The 11843-nt window shown below is 42.4% G+C and overlaps 1 protein-coding gene across 5 annotated transcripts in view; it reads left to right on the top strand.

Annotated features, from left to right (window-relative positions):
- The first annotated feature begins 3743 nt into the window (after positions 1-3743).
- The window catches only part of RIMS2 (regulating synaptic membrane exocytosis 2), a 293405-nt gene continuing 285305 nt past the window's right edge, over positions 3744-11843 (top strand). For 3 of the 5 annotated variants that reach the window (XM_087706791.1, XM_087706788.1, XM_087706789.1), the window contains exon 1: positions 3749-3968. In XM_087706791.1, the coding sequence (XP_087562917.1) occupies positions 3802-3968 (167 nt within the window). In that variant the 5' untranslated portion in view covers positions 3749-3801. Of the gene's footprint in view, positions 3969-11843 lie in introns of all 5 variants that reach the window. The other 2 variants (XM_087706787.1, XM_087706790.1) reach the window with 2 other exon arrangements.

Below are 11843 nucleotides of genomic sequence, written 5' to 3'. Positions count from 1 at the left end.
TTTTGAATGTGATTATTGCCAATATTTTATTTCAACTATTGATCCATATAGTTTGTTTATTACACAGTACTGAAATTAATAACACATTCGCTAAAGTTTAAGAGGTTAAGCAAGGTCATAATATTTTTATATTGCATTTTTATATATAACTGAATCAATATAGTAATGAAAATACTATATTCAGAGATTGGCATGCCATTCCTTTCTATAAATTCTATGATTCCAGCCTCAGTTATAAACTTTGCTCAAGCCTGAGATTTTCTACAAAACTTTCTATACCTGGAGTTTGCCATCTAAAATCAAACAATTATTCTTTGAGCTAGCATGCAATTAAAGTTTTAAATAATTTGTCTTATATAACAGACAATATCACCATTTTCTTGCTTATCATCTGGAAAACAGCTGTTTCTTTGAACTTCAAATTTGTTATGGAAACTAGCAAATTATTTAATCCTATATTAACTGCATATTTTTATTTTTAATTTATTACTAAGATAAACTAAAATATAAAAAGTAAAAAACCAAATGCAAATAAGAATAGGAAAGAAACTTACATATATATTAAAATGATTAGATATTAAATCCAATTGTATTTAAAATATTAATGTATGTATTCCAAAACTTTTGTAAATATTATATTCTGTGACATCTGGAAACAAAAACCTAAAGTGTTATTAAACAACTCTGAAACAATTTGAAAAGCTTATAATACTTAAAGTACTATATAAAGTTCATGTATTTAAGATTGTATGCTGCATATAGAAAAGCAAAAATAATTAACAGTCTTAGTCACATTCTGGTGAAATGACATAACATAATGACATATAAATGACTATATTGTATAAATAGTCAAGATACATTAATTGGGGAATACAATTTGTTCAAAATAAATAGAAGTTCAAGAAAGAAGGTGTGGCACTGTGTATTAAAAGGTACACACCTACTCAAAATTTTAAGTTGAAGAATGTTGATAATTACATTTTCCAAAAATGAAGTGTAAATCTTTAGAACAGGATTTCAATTAGTCCAATTTTTATGGGAGAAAAACACTTGCCAAGCATGGTTCTTCCAGCCTAAATTGTATCAATTTAGGAAAAAGTTTCAGAGTTCCAGCCTTCAATGTAACAAGCTAGTTTTCATGCAACACTCATAAGGTTTTAATGTTGAATTCTCAAGCTAGGACAGAGACAAGTCACGTTTATGGACAAAATGGTACAATTTATACTTAAGCTCTCCAGGACTGTGAGTTGTCTCATAACTTGATTTTGACTAGTGCGCACATTCATGAGTGTTGTTTTAGGGCCAAATACCCCAGGAGTCCTATACTGATTATATGCCATGAAGTCATTGCATCTTCATTTAGATCAGGGTACCCAAATTATCATGGATACATATAGAGTCTTGGTACTTATAGAGTCCAGGCATGAAGAACCTTTCAGTTGTATATTGTTACAATAAATCAACCTTTAAAAAAAACCCACCTAGTTTCAGGTGAGTTATATAGTATGCTTTTTTATTTTTCTTGTCTTTATTAAAAATAAAATTGCATAGCTCTCATTGTTTATTTGGTGTCTGCAGTGTTAGGGGAGAGGTGTGTACATTAAGATTACACATCTTACATTAGTACATTAAGGGAGGTATGATGGCAAAAAGGTTAGGAACTCCTGACATAGTTTTAATTTACAACTATCTTTACCCTGGTCCTTCAGTTCTCCCAACTGTCCATTATAGTTACTACTGTATAACTTAAGGGCATCTCAGTTGCTGCCAATCACCATCTCTTTCCTTCCACTTGTCCAAGCATCTGAACCTCCTCTAGAGAGCCAGATCTATCCAAATGAATCTCCCAAACTAACCAATACTGCTTTATATAATCCTTAAACACAGATTATGATCCTTCACTTACCCTTTTTTGTACTTATCTCCAGGCCAAGGAGCAGCTGCGTGCTGCTCCCCGTTAGCCGTCTCCCCGCTTTAGTTTGTTCAAGTGCCCATAAAGTTAGTGGCAGAGCACTTAAACTGAGAGGGGTGGCAGATCCAGGTCAAGCTTTGAATAGCCTCTGAGCACTTTGGCTCCCAAAGCGATCAATCAATCAATCAGAATAGAGCTGGAAGGGACCTTGGAGGTCTTCTAGTCCAACTCTGCTCAAGCAGGAGACTATACCATTTCAGATAACTGGCTGTCCAGTCTTAAAAATCTCCAGTGATGAAGCACCTAAAACCTCTGAAAGCAAGCTGTTCCACTGGTCAATTGTCCTCATTGTTAGGAACTTTCTCCTTAATTCCAGGTTGCTTGCCTCGTTTGGCCTCCCCCCCACCCTTCCTCGCTTCCATCTTGGTCATCCTCCTCCACGGCCGCAGCGCCGCCTCTTTCTGTCCCCGATTCCCCCACCGCTTCTGCTCAGCAGATCCTCGGTGCTCGTCACTGAGCGCCTCGGCTCCCCCACCCCCCCGCTTGCCTCATGTGATTGTTATCGCAACGCTTCCCCTCCCGGCGACTTCGCAGAGGGAATCGAACCCTCTCTCCCTCCCCCCCCCCGCCAGTCAACCCAGGCCCGGCCGCGACGTGTCGCTCCCGGGCGCCCCCTCTGGTGGTTGGTGGAATCGGCTTCGCCCTTTACAGTCTCCCCCTGCCTGCCCCCTCCTTCCCGCGCCTTGGGCGACGAGGCAGAAACGTGGTTGGCGGCCGCGGCGGGGAGGGGACGCGCGCGGGAGCGGCGACGGCAACGGCGGGCGGGAGAGAAGGGCGGCGAGGAGCGGCGCCTTCCCGTGATTCCCGCGTTAATCCGCGCCACGTCCCCATCAGCTCCGCGATGCGATGGGTTAGGCGAGAGGCCAGCGACAGCAGCAGCAGCAGCAGCAACGCAGCCGGGAGACGAGGCGCCGACCGAAGCAGCCACGAGGGGCGGCCGCGGCGGCAGGGCCTGGCCGAGGAGCGGTGTGGGGGGGCCGGAATAAACGGCCGCTAGGGGCGGCGGCGGCGGCGGCAACGGCGGCGCGGTAGGGAAAAGCCTCCGGCTGGAACTGCGTTGCCCCACGGTCCTTTCCATGGACAGCGGGCTGGAATTATGAGCCGGCTGGAGTTGCTGGCGGCCGGGACTTGCCCTCCCCCGAAGGGTTTTCTCCTCGCTCTGCGCCTCGGGGCGCCCGCGGGGCTCCGCTCGCCTCGCCGCCGCTACTCCAGCACGCGCCGCCGTCCCGCTTCCCGGGAGGCGCTAGGGCCCCCTCGGGGCCAGGCGACCCCCGCTCTCCCCACAAGCGAGGGACACCCGCGGATAGCGTAGCCCCGACTCCCTCCTCGGCCACCCCCGTCCTTCCTTCCCATCCTTTCCTCCCCCCTCCCCCTCCGTCTCGCTTTCTGGATGTCGAGCGAGACCCTCCGCCGTGCTTGTCCCCGGAGAAGCCCCCTTCCCCTCTTCCCAAGCCTCCCACGCCCCCCGGCCTCTACTGCCGCCCCCTCCCGCGCTCTCCTCCACGCCGCCGCCGAGCAGGTGAGAGGCTGGTGCGTGGCCGGGTGAGGAGGGGAGGGTTGGTCGCCGCTCCTCTCGCCTAGACCCCCCCCCCCGCCTTCACGGGCGACGGATCCCCCTCCCCTCCCCTCTCTCCGCCACCCCTCCCCTGCCGGGCATTAATTAAGCTGCCCATTGATGAAAGGGTATTGATTTGTATGTATTTCACTCAGCGCCGTTGGCGGCGGCGGCGGCGGCGGCGGCGCCCGCTGCTTGTTCGGCGGCCTCCGCCTGAGTTCGCCCAGTATTTCCCAATTTAGAGTGTTTGTCGCCGAAGCTCCCTCGACCAAAGATGTCGGCTCCTCTTGGGCCCCGAGGCGGCCCTGCTCCCCCTCCGCCTCCGCCGCCTCCGCCCGAGATGCCCGACCTCAGCCACCTCACGGAGGAAGAGAGGAAGATCATCCAAGCCGTCATGGACCGCCAGAAGAAGGAAGAAGAGAAGGAGCAGTCCGTGCTGAAGTAAGCCCTACTTTTCTCTCCCCCACCCCAGTACCCCCGCCGTCCCCACCCCACCCTCCCAAATTCTGGCTCCCCATCCCGGGAGGGGAAGGCTCCCCGGGCCTCCACCCCACGGACGGGGTCTGCTTTCGGGGAGGGCTGCTAGCCTAGCGGCGGGCATCGGGCGGGCAGGAAGGCCTTGGTAGGATCGCCCGGGAGCGGCGCAGGAGGCTGCCCGGCCGTGTCTTGGCTCCCGGCTGTGGCTGCCGCTGGCCCCGTCCACCCTAGCCGGAGGTGGGAAGGCAGAGAGCCGAGAGTTCCCTCCCTCCCGGCTTTTCAGGCTCCTATTCGCCGTCCAGGCGTGGAGCGGGGCCAGGCACCCAACATGGCCGCACAGGTGCTGTTGTCACTCGCTCCCTGCGAAGCGGATGGTCTCGGCAGCAGGAAGTGGCGGCGGCCGCATGGCGGGTCTAAAGGGGTGTCTCACCCCAGCGGGGCTTTAGACAGTCGAGTCTGGCGGCTGCTCCTTTCGCCGCCTTTTCTCGCCTGCCTCAGGCAGCTGGCCACGGGCATCGCTGTCCCTCCGAAGCCCAGGTTCTCTCTGCCGCCGGTCTTGGGGTGGGCTCGGAGAAGCCGCCATCTTCCCCCAAATAATGTGTAGCCCCCCCACCCCTTCCACCTGCCTCTTGCTTCCCAGGCGGCGCACCTTGTCTCTGCACCTGTGGGTCCCGTTCAGTCGTGGGCTAATAGTTGCTTAGCGAGAGCTCCGCTTCAGGCTCTTTCAGCACCAGGAGCTGTCCAGGCAGGGTTAAGGATACCGGCTTTCTGTCCTATTGCCTATGTGCTTCTTCCTCGTTTATCTTCTTGCTCCCTTCCTCTGGCACAGTCTATCAGCATTGGTCTATTTTAGAATGGTCTGAAGATTTATTATATATGTATGTATGTATGTATGTATGTATGTATGTATGTATGTATGTATGTATGTATGTATGTATGTATACATACATACATACATACATACATACATATATATATATATATATATATATATAGTTTTCGTAGATTATCACGGGTGTAGGTATATATATAATCTTCACACACACACACACACACACATGCACACACACATAGTGTGTGTGTGTGTGTGTGTGTGTTGTGGATAATGAAATTTCCTGTCTGATTAAATACTTTAGTGATGGACAATAAATGCATGGAGTTCATCCCTGTACATTAGATCACCTGAAGTGTTTTTGCCTGTTAATATTTTCTTGGTAAGCAGAGTTCAGAGTTGCCTGTCTTTGCTTATATTCTTCAAAGACAATGTTATAAAAGATGGGGGGGGGACCACATTTTTTTTGTTTAACAGCATAGAGCCTTTTGAAAACTAAAGGAGATCAGAATAAATATGTTAAAGTTTAAATATCTCTAAAAATATTCAGATCAATCAGTTATATTAGGCCATTTTTTTTGTTGAACAACTGATTCAAATTTGGAATTGATAGCTCTTTGTGGGCTTAGTTGATGACTTGTGTTCGAATTAGTGTATTGTGAACAATACTGGGGTTGACAAAAAATTACTCTGCTTAGATTATTTTTATCTTCAGTCGAGAGAGAGGTAAAAGTCATTACTGTATTGTTAAGTTTAAAAATACAAAAAAATAAACTTATTTGTCCATTAAAGGGAAGCCACTGCAACATGCACACACCCACACACCATACCCATACCCATACCATACCCATACCCATACATGCTAGTCCAACTCTAGTTAATAATTTACAGTAACTTCTAAAAGAACAATTTGAATTCTCTATTAATGCTAAATGACTTCGTAAAGATTAATAATGTAGTTTTGTTTTTAAATTATGTGACATTCTAAATGATTAATAACAATTAACATTTGTAAAAATATTTCTAATTATTATTCTAATGACTGCTTAACAATAGTCTTTGGGATTAAAATGTAATTTTGATTTAGAATATGTTGTTTCTACAGACAGCGAATACACCTATTTGGTTTTAAAAGTAAAATGGTCATAATCAAATGATATAGCTTCAAATTAATGCAGAATCATTGACCAATGTTTTTTGAAAGGAAGGTTCAAATAGATATAAAAAGTATTTAAGCAGAAATATATTTTACAACTCCATTGATAGTGTTTCACTTTATGATAGAGCTTATGATAATAAGGCTTGTTCATTAACTGGAATCCACAAGTGTCAGTCCTTTTTTTGGAATAGCTAACATATGCTATGCAGTCACATAACTAACACATGAAAAAGATCTTTGAGAAAGCCAAACTGACTGATCAGAACTTTTAACATATTTTAAATAAAACATTGAAAGATTATTTATAAGTACTTCATCTTTTAAAAATGAAGTAACTTATCAAATTTGGAAGATTGACAATTAGACTACTGTAGCAATGACTGATAAGAAAAAGAAGAGAAAAATCATGTGAGAAAGAGATATGAAGCTATTTGTTATAAGAGTTGGTCTCATCTCTGCTATAACACCAACCTACCCCCAATGAAAAGGAAAATTTTCAACTGTGCCCTTTGAATGACATCAACATGTCATTGGATGGCCTCATACAGTCCTTCAAAAGATTGGAAGGCTGATTTGTGACTACAGACATCTCAAATATTGCCCATTGTATCTTTTCTGTTAAGTCACAGAAATAATTTCACATATTCCTTGTGAGGATAATGGAAATTCCTAACATTGTTTGCACATATTTTCTCTGTAAAACTACATACTACACATGTTGCACATGTAATGCTGGTATACTAACACACGTTATGATCTCTCTCAGACATATTGATTATTTGGACAACCTTCTAACCTAGTGGAACTATGAGTATTATTCTTAATGATATGGCTCTTTAAAAGCAGAGATACTTCCGTTCTACCTCTTATTCTATTATTGCTTTTCAATATTATTTAAAGATACATTTTCTGAATTAATTGCTAGAAGATTGGTATTTAAATTCTTTTAAATTTTTCTCTAACAATAATTGTCAAAAATACTGAATTTCACTGTTTAAAGATTTAATACTGTTTTTTTTCCTTTTTTCATCAATAATTGCAAAAATAATTTTCAAATCTAATAACTTGTTTCCTATTAAAATATGAAGTAACTTCCAGATAATGTTTTTGTATCTTAAGTCTTTATTAAAAATATTAAAAACAGTGGTTTAAAAAAGTGTAACCATATTCTCCAATGAAATTAAAACATCTCTACACCAAAGGTTAATGTATAAGAAGTAAGGAAGATGACCTTGACAAAAATATGCAACTGTCATTACCTAAGCAAAGGGAACTGAAACATTTTTTAAACCCTGGGAAACAAAAATAATATTTGGAAGTGGCTCAACTCAGTCACATCCCTGATTCATTGGGGCATAAGTAGAGGTGGGGATAGAGAAGTACAACACAATGAAATTTGCAAAATTGTGTTATTTATAGTCATGCTGAATAATTGTAGATCTAGGCTTCCTGTCGTATTGATTTCTTGATTTGGTCTACCTAGTGGGGTTGACAGTTAATTTTCATATTCAAAAAAGTAGTTAACATTGAAAGCATTCTTAACAAAAGTTTGTGTTTTAAAGAATAAATTATACAATGTTTTATATAAATGATGAATGGAAACCAGCTGGATAATTAAGTCTGCTTTTTTCCTGTATACTTTCTGTTTTATTCAGATTTTCTAATGAGTATCACTATGGTACTGAAGTGTTTATCAGAAGAGCATTCAATAATGTCACTGGCATCTGTCACATTATTCCCCCTTCTTTTTCTCTCTTTCCGAGAGCAAAATCATGCATATATAATTTATATGATTATATATATATATATAAACCCACTGCAGTCAATGATTTTTCTGCTATGCTTCTTTGAAGAAACAAAGAGAAATGGTGCAAAGTTAGAATCAGCAGGAGTTCATACTGATAAGGGCAATATTCACTCCTGCTGGGATTTGCTGAAAGTTGATGACATATAAAATGGCTGTTTTGCAGAGGTATCTGTTTTTGGCAAGTTGTGCTTTCTGAAGGCATTTGGTAAAGCCATGAAGCGTTCTTATTGGCAGATTTTCTTGGGTTTGTCCTGGGGAAAACTTGCTGTTAAAATTAGGTTTTTCCTTTGAAGGTGGGCTATGTGTTAAATATCTGACAAGTAAATATTACTTATTTATTAAATTTGTTTGCTGCCCATATCACCATAGGTTTACTATTTTATCTTATGTACTTATATACTTATATTACAATTTAATCTTATATGACAGTTTCAATAGTTGTCTGTAGATTGATTGTCTTTAGTTTATTTGCCTAACTTTAATCTGTGTACTAAAATATAGATTTCTCATGCATAAATGAATGTCATTTTTCTCTATAAGTTTATTTTCATATGACTTTAAACATGTGGCCTATTGTATTACATTCCTAATCTGAGGAATATAGAAGATTCTACCAAGACCAATAATATTTCTTCTGTAGCATTCTGACTAATAGGTCTCAATATGAATATAGCCAGAAAGGTGAAGAACAATCTTGAGCCACCCACAAGGTATACAGGAAGTGCTTTAGAACTCAAATAGCCAGTTCAGGGCCACATTAGTCTCCTAGTCTTGATTATGCAAGCTCCATAACAACCTCAAATCAGAACACCAAACAATAGCAAGAAAATGGCAGTTTTGGTCTTCATTCTCTTGTTATTTTAGGTGGAAATAAAGGTACTAACAGAGCGTTAAGTCCCTCTGAGGCAAATGTATCACTTTCCACCATTCAAATTCTACCAACTAAAAGCAACCTAAAACTTTTTAATGCTACCCATCCAGTGAAATTACTCCATCAAATTTATTGAAATAGTTTTGAGCATTGGATTGTACTGAGATATTGGATGAGTTCACAAGACACGATAAGCTATGTCCTAAGATAGTTTTAGATATAAGATAGATGGAAGTAACTAGCCAATCATTGCTGATGTATGAAATAAAGTAAGCAGTGTCAGGCCTGTTTAGTACTTGGGTAGGAAATCTGAAGATTGTAGACCAAGTTGAGAAGTTGGAAAGAATCAGAACAGAATCAGCATAGAAGGAAAAAGCTCCATCTGTTTGGCTCATCTAGCTTGTCTAAACTTCTGTGCTGCTGTAATCAGAATGATTCTCTGTGATTTTCATAGATAAAATACAATTCAAGACATACACAATAGAAAGACAGCAAGCAATATCATATAACCATATTACACAAATGTAATATATTTACTACCTTCATATATGATAGTAAAGAGAAAGATGGCAACATCCAATCAGGAGAACACTGTTTGAAACATTTAGACTTTAAAGGCTTCCAAGCTGCCCCCTCCCCAAACCTTAGAAAGAAAGCTGATTGCCATCAGACAATTGCTGCTCAATGTCAGCACTACTAAAAAAAGCATAAACAACAAAACAAATGAAGCAGAATACTGCACGAGAGACAGTTTTATAACTGTAGCTGACTATCTAAAACTTATTCATGGCACAACTCACACATGGGAGTGTGAGATGCTGGATCTTTTTGCCTTGGGACAGTGACATTGTGATTCGGTTTTGGGGGCACGACCCTCCATGGTCAGCCTATTGTAGGCCCTAGAGTTCTTATCAGCTGCCCCTCACTGCAGCTACTCTTCACCTCAGAACCCTGAATCTCTTCAACATGTGGAATCGATCACAATTTTTCCCTGGTGCATCTAATTGGTCAGGCCAATACCAATTGGAGTATCAGTATTTCAGACAGCCAAGTGCTCTTGCCAAAAGAACAGAGGTGTCTGCAGGAGGAATCAAGCTCAACACGAAGGAGATGTGATTTTATTCATCTCAAGGTACCATCCACTTCTCTTGAAGTCAAGTCACAGAAACCCTCCCACTGTGGAATATTCCTGACAACTGGAAGGTAAAGTCACTCAACTTTGTTTGGAGCTGGACTCCAGCTGGGCACATCCTTTGAAAGTGGCCATTATCTGAGAGGACTTCAAGCCAAATGATCTCAAGATGGATAGGACTCAGCCACATTTGTTTTGGACCCTCACCTCTTCTGGTTGGTTAAGGTTAGAAGGTGACATATGCCTGGGTCCAAGTCCTAGTTACTACCTCTGCAAGAGGGATGAGTATTGAAGAAGACTGTGATATACTTCTTTTTCAAGAGAACATCTTGATTCAGTGTTAGATAAGTTTTGTCCAGTCTCCAACCTTCTCTTTTGGAGGAAGGTTGGTTGTTGAGAGGGTGATTGGCATTGAGAGGGTCCTGGATGAAGCAGCTTATCTGGCTCCTTTTCAGCTTGAGTTCAGGCTAGTATGTAGCACTGAAATGGTAGAGGTCATGCCTGCTGATAACCTTTGAATGGCCTGGGATTGGAGTGTTGCAACTATCCTGGCTCTCCTAGAGCTCTTAGTGGTATCCTTTGGACCACTTCTGGGAACCAAGAATGGGAAGCACTTTTTTGCAGTGGTTTTCTTTCTTTCTCTGTGATTGGTTCCAATCAGTATTGGTGGGTGCAGTGTTGGGTACCACAGTCTCAAGTCTCCCCCACATTCCTCTTTAACATGATAGCAGTGTTCCAATATTTCAGTGAATGCCACAAAGAAGAGGGAGTCAAGCTATTCTCCAAAGCACCTGAGGTTCAGGACAAGAAGCAATGGGTGGAAACTAATCAAGGAGAGAAGCAACTTAGAGCTAAGGAGAAATTCTCTGACAGTTAAAACAATTAATCAGTGGAACAACTTGCCTCCAGAAGTTGTGAATGCTCCAACACTGGAAGTTTTTGAGAAGATGTTGGATTATCATTTGTCTGAAGTAGTGTAGGGTTTCCTGTCTAAGCAGGGGATTGGACTAGAAGACCTCCAGGGTCCCTTCCAACTATTCTATTCTATTCTATTCTATTCTATTCTATTCTATTCTATTCTATTTGAAACTACTAGGTAAATCATCTGATGGCACATGGTATAGCATCAGTATAGTGATGATATCCAGTTATACATCTATACTCCAGTCTGGGCATGATGTTGTATGCTGTCTTAAGTGCTGGAGAGTGCAAGGGTCTGGATGGCTCAACCCTGGCAGGATGGCATAGGTTTGGGTATTTGGACCTCCAGGGTCTGATGACTTGTCATCTGGTCAGGGTTGCACTTCCCTGGACCAAGCGGATGCATAATTTGGGAGCCCTGAATTCACACTCCTGTTTAATGAGTCAGTGGTAGCTGGGAGGGAGGGCTTTGGACAATTTTTTTAATGCACCAGTCATGCCTTTTCCTGAACCAAAAGGCCTTGCTCAGGATCACTCACTCCTTAGTCACCTCCTGATTGGATTATTCAATTTGCTTTACATTGGGCTATGGTTGAAAAGCACTTGGAAGTTATAACTGTCCAGAACAAAACAGCATGCACAATATTGGGTGGTTCTCCCGTGTTACAACCTTGTTGCACAAGCTGCACTTTTTTCTTCTGGGTGCAATTCAAGATGCTGGTTAATTATCTTTAAAGCCCTGGGACCTGGCTATTTGAGGGACTTCCTTCCCCTAAGCATATCTGCTATGCCACTAATAATATAGAGAGATCATTCTCCATGTTCCCTTCCTGAAATCTTGCCATCCAATGGAACTTTGGAAAGATCCCTTTTCCATGGCTGCCCTTACAGTGTGGAATACCCTCCCACTGGCGATTTGACAGACCCTTCATCCTTCTCAGTGGCGGATTAAGGCTCACTGGTCCCCTACGCACTGACAAATCTTGGTGCCCACATCCTTTGTACATATTGTACAAATCTTCATTGTTTTTCTTTCTTTCTTTATCAACTTTGTGGTGCCCCCTTTGGGACTGGTGCCCTGAGAACCTGCTTCGTCTGCTTAATGGTTAATACACCA

Source organism: Thamnophis sirtalis, unplaced genomic scaffold (assembly GCF_051295495.1).
Source record: "Thamnophis sirtalis isolate CommonGarterSnake01/CBP01778 unplaced genomic scaffold, rThaSir2_p1.2 scaffold_2, whole genome shotgun sequence".
In the NCBI taxonomy this organism is placed as follows: domain Eukaryota; kingdom Metazoa; phylum Chordata; class Lepidosauria; order Squamata; family Natricidae; genus Thamnophis; species Thamnophis sirtalis.
This window is presented reverse-complemented; position numbering and strand designations above follow the sequence as displayed.